The 17,603-nt window shown below is 40.0% G+C and overlaps 1 protein-coding gene across 8 annotated transcripts in view; it reads left to right on the top strand.

Annotated features, from left to right (window-relative positions):
- The first annotated feature begins 2,558 nt into the window (after positions 1 to 2,558).
- tcf3a (transcription factor 3a) overlaps positions 2,559 to 17,603 on the top strand; it is a 30,425-nt gene continuing 15,380 nt past the window's right edge. For 3 of the 8 annotated variants that reach the window (XM_047368226.1, XM_047368231.1, XM_047368230.1), the window contains exons 1-8: positions 2,562 to 2,693; positions 2,810 to 3,145; positions 6,071 to 6,167; positions 6,535 to 6,607; positions 14,259 to 14,332; positions 15,481 to 15,553; positions 16,180 to 16,220; positions 17,245 to 17,368. In XM_047368226.1, the coding sequence (XP_047224182.1) occupies positions 6,114 to 6,167; positions 6,535 to 6,607; positions 14,259 to 14,332; positions 15,481 to 15,553; positions 16,180 to 16,220; positions 17,245 to 17,368 (439 nt within the window). In that variant the 5' untranslated portion in view covers positions 2,562 to 2,693; positions 2,810 to 3,145; positions 6,071 to 6,113. Of the gene's footprint in view, positions 2,694 to 2,809; positions 3,146 to 6,070; positions 6,168 to 6,534; positions 6,608 to 14,258; positions 14,333 to 15,480; positions 15,554 to 16,179; positions 16,221 to 17,244; positions 17,369 to 17,603 lie in introns of all 8 variants that reach the window. The other 5 variants (XM_047368228.1, XM_047368227.1, XM_047368225.1 and 2 more) reach the window with 5 other exon arrangements.

Here is a 17,603-nt window from a genome sequence, read left to right as displayed (position 1 = left end):
AGCAGCTTATCCCAGCTGAGCTGCTGCGGGGCTCTTGCTCATACAAATTATTTCCTTGCCAATCGTGTTGGCTCAGGTGACAGACATCTCTTGCTAAGTTTGTAGTCGTGCCATTCTCTTTACATTTTCAAATTATAAAGTGAACAGTGCTCTGTAATATGTATCATTTATGGAATTTTGTTTTTAGAACCAAACACTGTTTTAAAGATCTAAAAATTTTTATGTCTGACCTGCTGTGTTCCTTGATCTCCCTGATGCTGTTTGTTCACTAATGTTCCCTAACGAACAGTTAGATTTATACTGAGAAACAAAAGTACACATAGGTGGACACTATTTACTAAGTAGGTGACTTCTGAAGACAGTTGGTTGCATCAGATTTTATTTAGGGGTGTCAGAATAAATGGGGCAGATTACAATTCATATTGTACTGCAGATATTTATTTGGAAAAAGGTTGAAAACTATGTATTCAAAATAATGCACTACTTTGTGTTAACCTATGGCATACAATCCTAATGAAATAAATGAGGTTTGCAGTAATGTAAGAAAATGTGAAATGTTCAAAGGGTGAGAGTATTTTTGCAAGATGCTGTATATTTTTCTCAAACCTTAAGGTTAAATTGCAACATTTCAGTCTTAGGCTTACAGCAAATGCAAGATGAAGTCTTCTTTGGAGTGTAAAAGAAGACAAACAACAACACAATTAAAACCTGGCACATACTTGGGCCAGAACTGGAAACGGAAGCCCTCCAACTAATTCACTCCGTTTGAATTGCTTGAAGCTAATCCCAGCTCTGCTCTGTTTGCTTTTTGACAAGTTGTGGAGTGTGAAGTGTGTTTGTGTGTAAGAACGAAAGCTAGGAGGGGGGCTGTATTTTTTACAGGAAACAGGAAACCAGAAGTCATAACAGGATGCCCCAGGTTTTGATACTGTACCTGATGCGTGGGTGGCTGCATGGGGGTAACCCATTTACAAAGCCTTACAGAGCTGATGCCTCAAAGAGGAGAGAGCCCAGGAAAGAGTGGGTGGAGAGGAGGGTGCACAGTTTTGGGGTTAGGAAAATGGAGTTCCACTCTATATATAGACTTCATTTTTATCTTGCACTCTGCCGTAGAACCTCAACGTTGCTTTGCCACAGTTGTCGTCCTACTTTCAAAAAGGCAACAAAGCAAACGACCTTTGATGTTCCGTGGAATGCAGTGATATGATCGCTTCCATCCGAATGTGTTTGCCACCTTGCCCCAGGTGTACTGTTGGAGTGTCACACTGAATCTGTGACACGAAACTCATTCTGTCATAATGAGGTTGATGTGCTCAAGCCAACTGAACACTGCACACCCAAGCTGTGCAGTACTCTTGCATCCTTTGTATTCAAGTTGCTCTATGAATCTAAGCATAGCACATCAGAAAATAATAATGTAAATGTTTTTTGTTTGCAGGGCAAAACACAAAAGCTATAGTTATGAGAATTAAAAGGAAAAGAAAATTTGTTTATATGTTAAAAGTTCCATGAAAGCTTGATTGTGTTGAATGAGATTATTACCAGACCTACTCTGTTAATCACATACAGGTGTGTGCCAGAGCTGCATTTCTGCAATGCATGCCTCATATGTGTGCGTGTTTACGAACCACAAAGTGGATGGTTGACTTTTCTCGTAAAGGCCGGCACAGATGTCACTTAGGTTTCTCCCCCCTCCAAAGCAGTTGAGGTTTTCTTTAGAACATGTGTTGGTATTCTGCAACCTTGTTTTCATAAAGCCAAAAATAGATTTCTTGATATTCAACAACAGCATGGCAGTTTATGTAGGTTACTGTGGGACATGCAATACATTCTCTACCATTCTCAGCAGGATTCCTTAGGATTCTTTACAAAACGTATGCTGGAGCATTTAGAAAACATGTTCAAACATACAAGACATGGCATGAGATCACAGGTACCACAAACATATACAGTAGCCTACAATTGTATTCATTTATTTAGATTTAATTTTAGATTTTTCATAACACATGTCTGGCTTCTATTGAATTTTATTTTATGGCTATCACAGTAATGAAGACACACAGACAGAACTATATTTTCTTCAATGACAATGGCAAAATCATCCACCCCTTTTAGTTTTTCACATTCTGTCATGTTACAACCACAACTTCACTCACCTCCAGGGGATTTTATTTAGGGTTATCAGAGGACTGAACACATCTTGTGCTGCTGGTATGAAACATTTAAAACATCGACAAGATCAAGGGGTGTGAATACGTTTTTAAAGCATTGTTATACAAGTCGCCCCGTCAATTCGGAACTTTGGAAATAAAAATTAACCGAGTGAATAATAAAGAAAACTTTCTAATTGTGTTACCCTGAATGACATGTCAGAACACCGACCTTCATGTCTTGTCTGTAAGTTATAATTTTTTTTTTTTTCTTTGTAGCACAGGCAGTAAAAAAAACTAAAACGCTTCAAAACTCTTTGGCAAATTGAGACTCCTCTTTAGGGTGACGGTGGAAGATATTTGGACGTCCTGCACGTCAATCAAAATTTCGCGGCATCCAATTGGTCCTTCCTCCGATATTATCGTTCCATCTTGTGGTTTTACAGTCTGCTGTCCTCATCCGCGAGTTGACGTAGATCCCCTAAATTCGTGGTTATACCATTTTGTGTCTTGCTGACAGCTTTAGAGCCTTGACATTTTACGGTGCGTACGTTAATCGCAGTGTATAGACGTATAATGTCAAAAACTGCCTGATTTGCATTTTTGTCTGTTTGAAATCCGACACCGCTGATGTTTCATCGCCCCATGTCCTCCTCTAGGTTGTGCTGCGGAGTGATATTCCATTGGAACCGACAATGTGGAGGCTGTGAAAATGTCTACTTGGGAAAAGAAATGATTGCAGAGTCTCTAGGTGAAAGGAAACAGAGTAACGGACGAGTTATGACCTGCGATAAAGACGCGAGGTCGACTTCGTAACGAAGACAAACAACGAGTCGAGGCAACAGAGGAGCGGTTTATATAGTCTTCCCTGCGCTTAATCGAGCCCACAGTCCGGGACCACGGGAGAAGGATACTATCCCTAACTTTGTTTTTCCTCTCTTCTGATACACTGCGGTATCACTGCCCGCTGCTGGATGCCACACTGCTGACTCCAGGTAAACGTGGACGCATTCATAACGAGCTCATTCATGCGAAGCAGGAGTTGTTTGTTACGTTGGTGTAAGTTTTCAGCGCAGCGCTTAAATTGCTGGAGCGCTACAGCCGGGGTGAAGAAAAGCGGGGTGTTGGATTCTCCATTCTTTCGGTCTCATCGAGCTCCCCTGTGTAATTACACAGCATTAGCTGCCCTGGTGTGGTGGAAAACACGTCTTTGTTCACTTCAGGAGGCTATAACGTTATTAGCATATTACCAGAGCGAGTGAGCTCCCCTGGGGTCTCGGCACTTCTCTCTGGGTTTTATGTTCGACCGCTTAGCCGCTGACTTGTTAGAACAACCGTGTTGTGTTTGTGGTTTAGCCTCTTTTTATATTCAAATACGTTTAATAGTCCGGTGTGCTCACAATCACTAGGAAATAAGCTTAAAGTATAGAAATGAGGACATAATGAGGTATTCCCCCCCCCCCTTCGACCCAGCCTGCTACCGTTATAACCGTCGCTTGCGGCTTTTAATGTTTTCATTTATATCATCCCCCGACACCTGTAAGCTACCTAAAGTAAAATATATTGTTAATAAATAGTTTAATGGTGTATTATCATTTTATCATATAAAATCAACTTTGTTGGGCTGAGTCTTTTGTGTGTTCACCTCGATGTGAGGGGGCCAGGCAACAGGTTTGTGTTTTTTCCTTTTTTTTTTTCAGAGCCATTTAAACGTCCCGCAGCGTTTCCAACCCCATAAATGAAGACATTTAAACACTGATCGCTGGCTACCGCCCGCATCCGCATGTTCTCTGAACGCCACGGCAGGCAGGCAGGAGCTGTGTTTGTTTTTAGACGTTTCTGCCTTGTAACTTTTCCCCAAATGCGGCTGGCCAAAAGGTGGGGGTGCTCAAGGCAAGCGTAATGCAACTTCCATGTGTTAGGAGGGGCTAAGCACTTATCCCCCATTTTGACCTCGGCTCGGTGAGAGGCAGAAATTGCTAGATTATGTGCTGTCAGCGTATTGTTATTTGGTTGCATTTCGCGCATGCACTCCTATTTACAGCCTCTTCGTGGTTATTTATTGCAGTCTTTTTTTTTTTTTTCCCATTTCAAACATGTTCAAGCAGACAAAGTAAAGCAATTACTAATTACTATAACGATGATGATGGTTAAATAACGTATTTAAAAATGAGCTGGAAGAAGCATGTCGCCGTTTCTCCACTACGTATTATTAATATTCATCTCAGTGCTTCCTGTTTATCTCCTCCCAAATCCCTCTTGTTCTAATTTGCTACATAACTTAGTTTATAACCGCAAATGACATGCGAAGAGATACAAGTATCTACAGACATATGCACATAAGAAGAAGCAATATGGATGGACAATTTGTGGTTTTTATTGGAATGATGCTAAAAGGAACAGCAAGATAGTCATTTTGGCTGTAAATGTCAGGGCCACAGACCCAAAATAAAACTCATTCTCCAAGTCCAATGTTTAATAATCACGTATGAGCCAGTGGGAAATTCACAGCCAGGGCTGACCCTTTTTTTGGCCGCTCCATAACTTGTAATTTTTAAAGATGTTTTTCACTCACTGGGAACATTTGTGTTGATGTTGGCTGGCCATAAATTGCCTGTTCGAGAGTTCGGGGTGCTGCGTTATCACTGTAAATGTCAGTGCAATGAGATACAAAACACAGTTGGGTTTTGATGTGGAGGAAGCACCCTAAGTCCAGGGGCTGACTAAAACCAAATGCTGTGTGGCCTGTGGCTGAACCACGGTTTGATGTGGGCTACTTTTAGAACTGGTTTAGTTTTTTGGTCAGAACTCTGACTAAATGGTTAGATGTGAGGGTATGTCGCTTCAAAGATAGCTCAGTTTAAGGTGGTGGAATGCGACTATTGGTTATTTGGTTAATCTAGTATTTGACAGTTTATTCCATGAAATATTCACATACGATAGATTTTTGACAAATTGATGAGTGTTAGTACAGATTCATAAGATAAAATAAGAAAACAAAACTCATCGAATGAACAACTAACTCAGAGTTTCCCTCATTGTATGGTTTCTTATTTAATAGACATAATGCAAACTTAAGAGATCACTCAAGCCTTCAAGTTATGCTCAATGAATTCATAAATTTTTTTATCTGCCACAAATTTGCTTTGTGGGTCTTCCTTTGTGCAGTCACTGTTTCAGAAACTGAAGCCAAATCTAACTAACAGGTAAATGGTTCTGCTGGATGAAAGGTTGTGCAGAGCAATACGAGCTTTCTCCACTTATTTTCCAATCATCTTCAGGGTTCACTTGTGAGAACTTATTATTTGCGAGCCTTTTTTTTTTTTTTGCATCTTTTATTTTTACTACAAATAAAACCGTCCTCTTTTGTTGTTTAGTAGTTGTGATTTTTTTTCTTTCTTCCTGAATGTATTTGTGTAAGAGTCCTTTACCATTGCAAACCAGCCTACACAGAAATAGCTGTGGAAAAATGCTTCATTTCTTTCTTTCTGAGCAGAGACATGGAGTGACCTTTACTGACAGTGTTTGTTTCTGCTGAGTTTGAAAGATGCGGCTTTAAATGAACTGAACGATTTTTTTTAGCAGCCATGCAGCACCGGGACGGTCTGGTCTGTTGTGGGAACGAATAATGATGAATAATTGATTATTGTTTGGTTTGGGGTTATTGTTAATTTTTCTTCTCATAAAGCTTGATTTTATGTTCCATTTAATGACCAAACAACCAAGCAAACAGCATTTGATATTTGATTGAAAGAGTTATCAAAATAGCTGATGTTTTGAGGCTGGAATAAGACATTAATACACCTGTCTGGTTTTAAGTACACATTGCAGAAAACAGTCATCTTAACCAATATGTTTCATGTGATCAGAATGCCTACTGAAGCAAAATGACATCATGTCGTCCATGCTTGTCCTTGTAGTCTGTTGCTGAGACTGAAAAGGCCCAGTGAACAGCATCAGAGAATGGCTGCAGTGGAAAACGACAAGGAGCTGAGCGACTTGCTGGATTTTAGTGCGGTAAGGTCTTGTTGAGTCTGAATCTCACCTTGATAATCCATTTCACTTTAATAATAAGCCCCGAACTGCTGATAAGGGCCTTAAAATGTGAATGAACGGGGTTTATTATCAATTAGGAATGAATGGATTAATGATGTGTTTGTATAAAGCTGCGTCTTTTTTCGGGGGGTTGGGGGGTTCAGTTAAATTGTTTTTGTCACAAGCCATAGCTGAAACGTGGCTTGCCTTATGTTCGTCGCAGTTGTTAGTAAAAGCATGTAGGACAGCTTGGATTACCCTCTGATCAACGTTTGCATAAACTTCGAGAGAACATTCAAATATTTTATTGCCTTGCTGTGGTTTTACAGATTTATTGCTCTCTTTTCAGATGTTTGAACTTCCAGCTTCGAATGGAAAGAACGGCCCGACGACTCTTGCCAGCAGTCAGTTTGGAGGTCCTGGTAAGAAGCTGTTTGCTTTTCTGTCACCTGTAGTCAGTGGCTGTATTGCTTTGTTAATGCTTTTTGTGTTTTTCTAAAAATAAATCCATTAGAGCCGGTCTCCAGTCTCACTACCTCATTTTTATTCTCTAGCTTTCTTTCCAGTTGTAAAAGGATAAGACATTGTTCCTGTTTTGTTGATTTTTTTCTCATAAATTGAGATTTGTATCAAAGATAAGTGTGGTAAAGCTATTTAACGTTATATAGATCAAGCTTATAGGGCTGCACGGTGGCGCAGTTGGTAGCACTGTTGCCTTGCAGCAAGAAGGTCCTGGGTTCAATTCCCAGCCTGGGGTCTTTCTGCATGGAGTTGTTCTCCCTGTGCATGCGTGGGTTCTCACTGGGTACTCTGGCTTCCTCCCACAGTCCAAAGACATGCCTGTTAGGTTAATGGGTCACTCTAAATTGCCCTTAGGTGTAGGAATGGGTGTGTGCATGGTTGTTTGTGTGTTGCCCTGCAATGGACTGGTGACCTGTCCAGGATGTACCCTGCCTCTTGCCCATAGACTGCTGGGGATAGGCACCAGCTCCCCCGTGACCCACTATGGAATAAGTGGTAGAAAATGACTGACTGACTAGATCAAGCTTGAAGTCCCTTACACTCATTTTCTTCACAGGTGTGCCCTCTCTCACCTTCTCATCTGTTGCCTTTCAGTCAGTCCTCCGTCTCCTCTGCCTGGTCTGGGAAAGGGTGTATTCCCTTGTCCTTCAATTTTGTACCCCAGATTTTCCGCTCATATCAGTCGTCATCATCAGATATACACATCCAACCCTTATAATTAGTTTTATAGCGTGCATGTAGCTGGGTGTTACCAAAAGATGACCAGGATGCCTAAAATCCGATGGTGGTGTTGTGAATCTGGGGAATGTTTGATGCTATTATATGCAGACCCCAGTCGGTGTTTCCCTACTCTACCAGACCTTCTAGTCGCAGACAAAAAAAAACTCCCTGCTGCCATTGTATTTTTGGAGGCGCGTGAAGTCGTTCAACAAGCAACAGAGAGAAACACGATATTCAAGGGGAAGATCAAACACGGTTGCTGGGTGAGGTTATTGGGGGCTCTATTTCATCTATTCACATGTAAGCCACTTCTGTGTTCTTCTGTGATGATAGGATTACAAAAGAGGCATGTAGCTCTTATCAATCTAACGGCTTCTCACGAGGCACCTTTGGGCCTCAGGAACCTTATTAGAGTTCTTAGAACTATTTAAACAAGTCGCTTGATTTGAAATGCCTGAACTGAGCTTAATTCCTTGGACTGTTTTTCAAGGTTCTTTTTTAGTTCTCACCTTTGAGTGAGAACTAAAAGTTGAGCTTTTACAACATAAAGATAAGTAAATGCACCCAAAGGAAGAAAATTACTGGTGTATTGTTTTTGTGTTTCATAGGATGTGCTTCATGTGTGGCTTCATAACATGAAGGATAAGAGGCTCAGCGGAAACCTAGACTAGGTACACACCCCTGGCAGTGGATTGAGCTGTCTGATGTCTGACATCAAGGCTAAAAATTCATATTCCTGATGAATAATCATGTAGCAGTCATTAGTCTAACATGCATTTTGAACTATGTGTGGGCTGGTTACTGCTGTCAAGGCATGCCAGGTTTTTAAAAGATACTCTTTCAAAACCGCAAACATTCCATTCCTACGTTTCCTATGGTTCCTATAGATTCAGATGCCAGAGAACATGTTTAAATTGCCTGAGTTTTTTATGGCTTTATGTAGCAGGAGTAATGCACCACTGCCCCTAACCCTTCTTTTGCTGCTCACTGCCAGTCAGGTGGCTGAAAGAACCCTACTACATTTTTTCCTTCCTGACAAGAAACATATTTTGCTGCTTGGAAATATTCCACATAATTCCCAGACAGTCTTGGTGTGGAACCTGAAGGGGAGATACACGTCACTCTAGTGTAATTCTGCTTTAAAGGCGCAGTTAGGAAGCTATAGGCCTGATTGTCTTACTGTAGGGTGGCTACCCAGGTGCCTGACTATATAAACAACAATAATAATAATAATAATAAACTTGTTTCACTCCTAGTGCAGCATTAGTATTAATTCCTGCTTTTCTGTTTCATGTAAAATCAATAATATTATACATTTCTGTTTCAAATTATATACAGTTAGGCCAAAAATGATTTATATCTCTGGCAGATGTAATCTTTTAATTTTACCCAAGTTTCTTCTGACTGGAGGTGTTATTAAAGTTTTGGAGCGGCCCAGCCAGAGTCCAGACTATAATCTGACAGAGAATCACTGGAGGAAGCTAAAGATTAGCGTGATGGCAAGGAGGCCTTCCAACCTCAATGACCTGGACTCGTAAAAGATAAATCTTCAAAATACCAGTGCAAAGATGCAAAAAGCTGCTCAGTGATTATAAGAAGGGCTTGCGTGCTCTGAGAGTTTTCCACTGATTATAGAGAAAGGTATGGATCATTTTCAACATGTCACTTTTAAACAAGATGTAAATAAAAACTGTTTTTATTTCCAAACTGATTCTCCTTTTACATTGTTTTATTATTCATTATAAGATGCCTATCAGAACCGTCTTGGTTGAATGAAAATAATTTTACATCTAAATCTGCCATGGGTGTGAAGAATTGTGGGGCTAATTGTGTATTGTGATACCATGAAACTTTTATCTAAGTGTCATCATACTTTAATAATCTCATACCTGCCCACGCCTACATGGAATCATGAGAAATTTGATTCAAAAGTACTGATATGGATCTTAAGTAGTAATAGTAATCTATATTATATCACCAGTCTTATTGTTTTGAAATTGTTACATAAACACATCCCATTTAGGTTCGTTCTTCTTTGTAAGGTATGAGAACGTTTACCACGTGTTTCTGTGCTCTTGTTCCGAGCTTTCAGTGATTATGTTCAGTCCAGTTCCCTGTTTTTCTTTTTCTGTGGCCTTTCATTTTTTAGTTCACAAGAAACCGAGACTCCTAACGTGTTTTTTTTAGGGTGGTATGGGTAGAAATTTTGAAAGGGAGGTGATGTAAATTTGCATGAAAAGGTTCTTGTTTCAAGCAGATGTGAAACTGAATTTTAAAAACTCAGGTGTGAAAGTTACATGAGGGTCGGCTGTGGAAAGTCTGAATACCTGCTGTATATCATTGTTAAACATGTAAAAATCCTAGTGCTGGAGGACATTCTAATATAAGCTTAGCTGCGTGTGTTAAAAGCTCAGTGTGCCACATTGTCTTATGCTTAGGGAGTCTCCTGTGACTAACAGGTTTAAAAAGCCAGCCCAGTGTCATTGTACATTGTTCAGTATTTCATTAACAGTGTTGACTCTCTTGAGATTTTATCTGACATCATGCTTTGTGTTTGCGTGACTCACTTTTCCAGGGGAAGGAAGACGTTCAGACAAACGGCATGCTCCATTCTAGTTGGCCTGGGGCAGTGTTCCTGTTAAAAACCAAGACATGTCTGCGTGTTTGGTCAATATATCTGCCTGTGTTTCACTCATGAAGCCGGTGACTCAGGCTGTCTGCCTGTTTGCGATAGCACTGTCTGTGCCGTGTAATTATAGACTAGCCAACCTTAAAGGGGTGTTGCATGCTGGGAGGAGAAATGCATTGGGGTTCTCAGGAGAATATGTCTGTTAGTCACCCTCTTTTTCTTTCTTCTAGATAACATAGACTGTCTGAGTTCTTGACTGCTGATAGTTATTTGATGATTTTGGCATGTCCTATAGTAATAATAAAACTTAGTGTGTCTGAAATTGGTTTTGTTGTCATGCATCTTTAGCAATCACCGGTATGATCAGTTGTTGCTACTCTAGGAATCAGTTTTTGTTTATAGATCTAAATGAATGTAAAAACTTTTAAGTATAGTAGACACATAGCATTGGACTGTAAATGTATTTATTGCTCACATGTTTTGGGGGCAATGCACAGGTCTGTTGGTAATTTTGTTATTCTAAGTTAAAAAAAAAAGTTAATTATGGCATATTAAGACAAGTTTTAAGAGATAACATAAAACATAATTTGCTTGCTTTAATTTAAAACAGAAAAGCAGCACTTATTCCTACTGCTGAAAGATTTATAACAATATCTGTTATGTTTATTCACTAATTTCATTTATTCATTCATCTTCTATACCGCTTATTCCATAGTGGGTCATGGGAAAGCTGGTGCCTATCTCCAGCTGTCTACGGACAAGGGGCAGGGTACTCCCTGGACAGGTCGCCAGTCCGTCGCAGGGCAACACAGAGACATACAGGACAAACAACCATGCACACACCCATTCACACCTAAGGGCAATTTAGAGAGACCAATTAGCCTAACAGACATGTTTTGGACTGTGGGAGGAAGCTGGAGGAGCCGGTGAGAACCCACGCATGCACATGGAGAACATGCAAACTCCATGCAGAAAGACATCGTGCAGCCTTCATTAATTTAGTGTTTGGTTTTTTTTTTGTGATATTTTACATTTTCATACACAGACTTAGAAGAAATATATAATGAAGACTATAAATGTAGAAGCAGCTTGTGGGTGCAGAATATTATCAATTTTTGCCTTAACTTAGTAGCATAATGATATTAGCTGGTTAATTAGTCAGGCTATCTGCTCTGGTGGCCGACCTGCAGTCACCTGCTTAACAAACATGATTCTCACAGCTCACCAACTTTGGTTTTCAAAAACACGTTACTTGAATGAAAAAAACGGCACTCCTTTCTTTCCACACCATAACTGTCCATAGTCTTTTTGACCAGAAACATTTCCAAACAGACTTTTACTCTCCTTTTTCAGCCAGCTGACAGGCACTTAGCAGCAGCATGTGCACAGCAGAACTGTAACAGTACAGCGGCCTTGACTAGATGCAGATTTTGGATGAAACATAGGTGTAGCGCTTTTCAAGTAGCGCTATAATCCAATTTGTTCAAATGAAAGTTTTGTCTGTGAGTGAGCTCCTGCAAGACGCCTGCTCCCATTCCTGCTGTGGGGCAGTATTATTTCCTCAGCAGCGAAAAAGGTTTTTACCATCAATCCAGTCCAGTTTGGTTCACCTTGATTATGTGGATCAACTGATGTCACTAAAGAAATGGCTGTGATGTGGATTAAAGACACTGCAAAGCAGTTTTGTATGTCCACTATTATCATTTGCTGAAAAATGTTGATTATTTTAGTCTGTTTTTTTAATCGTCACAGTCCTTTAAAGTTATTTCACTACCTTAACTGTTATTTTAATAATAAGTCCGGCTTTTGAATGAAGAGAAGTTATTCGATGTATGAGCCGTTGTAAAAACTCTTCTCTTAAAGGTTAACATGTGTTTTTGTTGTTAGTAATGTAGAAAGCTGATTTGTCTGCTGAATGCTGAGTTATTGAATGAGGCCTATTGTAGTGGAATTATAATACAAGGCCTCTTGTGAAAGAAAGGGTTGCTTTTAAAACTAGGCATCCATGTGCAGTCAAGAAGCACCATTCACATGTTTTGCTCTAATCTATTAAATCAAGTTGCACCAAATTGTTTCCTGGTTAAATCAGATTAAATCTTGGTTGGAGGGCGAATTGAATTGCACTGTTTCATTGTTTGCTGCTCATGTATCTTTAATGTTAGTAGGGCTGCACAATTTATTGGCATCGGTGTCGGCCCAATTAGTAAAACTGAGGTGATATTGATAACCGATATTTGTTTCAGTTGTAGCTGTTTGTGTAAGCGTTTTGGAGGGGAGAGGGGTGGCCATGTGGTATTTGTTTGGTCATGTGACAGTGATGCAGGGCAGGATTGTGGGGCGTTTAACTGAAGCACAGAAGCAATGTCAGCAGTGTGGTCCTATTTTTAAGCTGTCAAAAGGGTAAAGAAATATATATAATATCAGTAAATAAATGGCCATGACAACAATATTAATATTAGATATTTATAATGTCCAAAATTTTCAGATTGATGCATCCCTAGTTGCTAGGACACATATCATATCATATCAGCCACAAAGCAGAGATACCCAATTCTCATTGTCCTGTCGCAGCATTTCAGGGATACCATATGGAGCAAATGTTCGCCTACATGTGCCAGGGCAGTTTTGCTCTACAAAAAGGATATGTCAAAACAGTATCCTAAATGCGTGATTAAGTTTATTAGTTCCGGATTCAAACCAGCACCAGCGTAAGCAGGGCTCACTGATGTTATAATAAGCTATGTTTGTATCACTTTCAACCATTTGAGTAATTGAGTGGGTGGGTGGGTGAGCATATGCGTAGAAATAGATGTGCTTGTGTTGAGTGGGCGTGTGTGAGCACACGTTTGTCACCTGGAAGAGAACATTTGTAAGTGTGGCGAGAACAGTAGAAGGCCTGACCTCCAGAGCACCTAAGAGCAGCAAAGGGCAGGTAGACCCGGCTCTGGAAGGCTGCAGTGGACCCAGGCAGCCAGACGTAAAGCATCACTCCAGGGCAGCCATACGCACAGCACAGAAGTAAACTAAAATCTTAATATTTAGGCATTTAGTGAGAATGATGAAGCTGAAAAAGATGTTGAGAATTGAACGCTACAAGGGCAGAAAGGAAGACCACTGAAGGTTTAATGAGTTTATATTGACGCTGCCGCATTTGCTTTATTCCAGCTTTGTTTATGAGGCAATTTATTGTGTTTTTTCATTTTGTCCCTGCTTTTAACTTTTTCCATTCAGTTAGTCACCTCCTAAATCTAAATCAGAGATCGGAAGTCTTCTTTCTTTTTTTTTTTTTTTTTTTTTGGATTGAAGGTGGTTGTTTATGACTCCACACATAAAAAGTGTTTAATGTGTAAGTTTTTCTCTGATTGACAGACAGAGCGGTAGTCAGACATAGAGAGGGGACATGAAATTGCCTCCTTCATCTCTTATTCTGCTGGTGTCGTGTAGATCACACTTGTCACTGCAATCTAGCTGCTTTTGGCACTATGGAGCCATTATTCGGTTCTACTGCTGATCCTGTCAGGAATCTAGCACCTCCCCACCCTCCCCTTAGCTTTTTAATTAGACAACAAAACAAAAATATGAATATTCATAGGTCTCAGCCTCATTAATATGCACAATTATGCAAATCTGAGTGCAATTAAGCTTCAGATTTCCCCTAGAGATGCTGTGTTGCAGTATGAGAGGAGATGGAGAGCAAGGGGATGGGCAGAAATTTCTGCTTCACAAATCTTTAACATCCCTTTCTTTCAACACCCGTCACCTTTCTTTAAGCCACTCCGACCAGCAACAGAACATCCTAGCCATGTCAGGTTGAGACGGTGAGCCCGTGTTATGGCGAAGGTGTGGGCCTAGTGTGTGAGAATAAATGGGTTATGAATGACTGTTGCCATGGAAAATGTACAGGAGTAGAGTGGTAGACTGAGGAATGTCGAGGATGATTCTGGAAGCCTCGATCTGAGTGTTAATTATTCAAACTTCCTACAGCTCATATCCAGACTATGTGACAGCGCTGTCACTGTGCTTTCTCTCTGTGAGCTTTTGAAGTGAGGCTCTTCAATGGAGGTTACTTTTAAGAGCCTGAAAAACCTGTATCAAAGCAAATTGTCACTTTCTCACATGACACATTTGTTGCAAAACAGGGGCATAAATCTGTGATTACAATGTTTTTACCCTTTGCTTGACAAAGTTTTTCTGTCTTCCAGGTATAGATGAGAGGAGAGGGTCCAGTCCTTGGGGACCAGGGGAACAGACTAGTCCATCTTTCAACCAGGGAAGGGTATGCTTTATTTTAGCCTCATACATTGAACTCAGCGATAGACTGCATGGTATTATTCATCATAGTTTGGATGATTTACTGCTTTGTACCTCTTTCACCCACAGTGCAACATGATAAACTGCTCTAGATTTGACCATTTGTACATTACCACTGTTGCCACTGATAAATACTACGTTGTCACCTAACCTCCTGGGCTTATACCAGAAGATACTTTGTTATCCTTCAGTTATATATCGAGCTTATTAGCAGATGTCCCCATACACTTTAAAAGTATGCAGCAATATTACATTCATGCTTAAAATAAACAGTATAATTAGTCAATATGATAATAAAAGATGACTCAAATCAAGTATCATTTTTTTTTTCGTCTTCAGGTACATGAAATAAAAATCAAAGGATGTTATCTGCTTATTTTGATGTATGTATGGAAATCCGGGTGTCTTGAGTTAAAGAGTCGCTGAGCTTACCACCCGGCAACTGCAGAGGGAAACAGCAGAGCAGAGGCTGTAGTGGCATTTAAATCATATCCTTTACAGATCCATTCCCTATGCTCTTTGTAGCAATTGTTTAATTCCAGCCTTACGATTTTATGTCCATTCAGCCTCATTTATGCTCTTAAAGAAATAGAGACTGGAGTTTGCGATTATCCGGTTATCTAAATCTGATTGGGTCAAATTCTGATTTTATTTTTTATTTTAATTAATGCAACAAAACTAAGACCTTCCTCCATTTCCAGTCTATAAATGTATCAACCAACAGCCTTTACTTTGATCTTGAGTTTAGTAAAAGTCACAGGGATACACAGGGAGATCTGCTTTGATGCTTAAATAGTAATACTCTTGTTTTCTTCTAAACAACCTTTTCTATTAGACAACCAGCAGCATATTTTTCTGCCTTATGTGTCATAGTCAAAGCTGTCTGTCAATAATCAGAATCAATGAGTCAGACCTCAGCGAGAAACAGACCTAGGAATTGGCCAAGAAAGGCCTGATTGATGCATCTCTACCAACAGAAATGAATACTATTCTCATATTAGAACAGAACGTAAAGTGAAATAATATCTGTGTGGTACAAATCAATTTTTATATAAGACTTTGAAGCTAGTTTAACCCTGCATTCATATGTGTTATTCCATCTCTTTCCGTTAGGTTTATGAAGAGGGCCTTTACAGTGAGAGAGAAAGCCTGGCCTCCACCCCAGTGTTCGGATCAGGGATTGCTGGTAAGAAGATTTAAGTTAAACTTTGCTCTTGAAGCACAGATGTCACCTCTTTCAAATCATCCCTTCTTTTTTTGTCAAATGAATTCAAATTGGTTGAACTTTTGTCAGTGTCGGACTAAGTGATGAAGGAATGTGTTCACTGGGGCACAGACCTTTACATCAATGGACAGTGTGGCTAAACAGAACAACGGGCAGTTTGTTTTAAAAGAGCAGCCATTCACAAGTCCAACACTCATGTAGCAGTTTAGGGCAGCGCATGAGGCAAGTAGGGTAAACGGGGAGGATGTGGAGGAGGGGTTTGTTTGTTTGTGTGTTGCAGTGAATGTGTGCTCAGTATGAGAGGGGTGGGGTTGTAAAGGGCACCCATGCACAAACAGGGCTTTCCCTGGGGATAAAAGTGGACTATAGCTCCTCTCTGTTTAACTGTCAGTGGAGGGGGCAGAGGTTGGGTAAAATTGCCCCCGAAGCATTGGTAATGAGTCTATTTGTTTTATTTTTGCTGTCCACAGTCATAAATACCACAGCATATACATTCACGTAGCAAATGAGTCAACAGGGCAGTGTGATTTAATAGATACATAAAAGCTGCATTTTAACAATCCTCACATATTTTTCTTTTTCCACAGTGAAGGCAGAACGAGGCTCGTACTCAGCATTTGGGACCCAGGTAAATCGTTTTGGAAGGCCAGTGAGATCTTCCTAAAAATGTTGTTCCTTTTTCGGTTTTATATTTGAAAACCAGTTGTAATTGACTGAAAGTCAAAGCAAAGCAGAAATAAATGTTTATCACATCGCAGAAGAAGTATGGTACGAACATGCAGCCAAATAAAAACATGAAAACATACACTACTGCCAAAAGTATTGGGTCACGCCACCAAAGCAATTCTGGTGTTAAAATCACCTTCATGGCTACAGGTGTAGAAGGTTTAGTGTGGAGAAACTTGACTGGCCTGACCTCGGCCTTCTTGAACACCTTTGGGATGAATTAGAGCAGAGGCTGCAGTTCTGGTTTTCTCATCTAACTACGAACACACTCCTAAACCTTCTGGGAGATGTTTACAGAATAGTTAAAGTTGCTGTTGCTGGCAACAGTGGGTCCCATCAACATGTACCATGTAAAAGTACACAGATACTTTTACTCAGTGTGATACTTTTGGCAATATAGTGTATATTATTAGACTTGGTATTTTTGAAAATAGGAAGTTGCCTGCTTGGTTTGTGGGCGTCTCTCCTGACAAGACTTTTAATGAATCCTGAAGCAATTTGTAAAGAAGTCATGAAGTTCAAATGTCTAAAATGTGAAATCATAACATGATGCAGGTATCTCTGTTGCATTGACTTTCTAGCTGTGGGTGATAGAATAGAATAGAAATATCCTTTATTGTCTCTCTCTTGGGATTTTGAGATGTACCAGCTGCAGGGTGACAGAGAAATGGAAGCATGCAGATTCACACAAATAAAACTTTCACATGTTAAATTATGTGATGATACCATTGCGGCCATTTATTTGTAGGTACAAAATAAAAGTCCACTTTAGCTCTGCACACCATTAGTCCAGGGCCCGGTAGGGTCATGTTTTTTAACCTGAACCCTAATCAATTAAAACTGATTCAACTCCATTTTCTTTTCGTGGAAATGTTCTTACTGCTGTTTCAATGAGTCTTTGTCTTTGTTTCACTAACCATCTGTAGCCTGGTTTTATGCCAAGTGAGATACCCCTGCCCAGTCCTGATAGCCTTTCCCCACCTACTGCCAAGTCCAATTCCCAGTTTTATTCATCCTATGAGAGAAGAAGACCCCCACAGGAACTCACTGGTAAGACTGCAAGAAAATAACTATTTATTTTTACTCTCCTAGTGCTAAACAATAATCAGACATACGGATTTTGTTTTACAAACAATTTCTCTATTCTGATCTATATTTACATTTGTGGGCTACGCCACTTCTCTTGTAAGTGTTTTAAAAGCGGTTTCGAGTTCTCACTTCTTCTTAGGAAGAGAAAGTGGCATTACTTACTTCTCAGTACATGAAACTACATAACTTTTTATGG

This window comes from Girardinichthys multiradiatus, chromosome 6, assembly GCF_021462225.1.
Source record: "Girardinichthys multiradiatus isolate DD_20200921_A chromosome 6, DD_fGirMul_XY1, whole genome shotgun sequence".
NCBI lineage: Eukaryota > Metazoa > Chordata > Actinopteri > Cyprinodontiformes > Goodeidae > Girardinichthys > Girardinichthys multiradiatus.
Note: the sequence above shows the minus strand (reverse complement) of the source record. Positions and strands in the feature narration are given on the sequence as shown.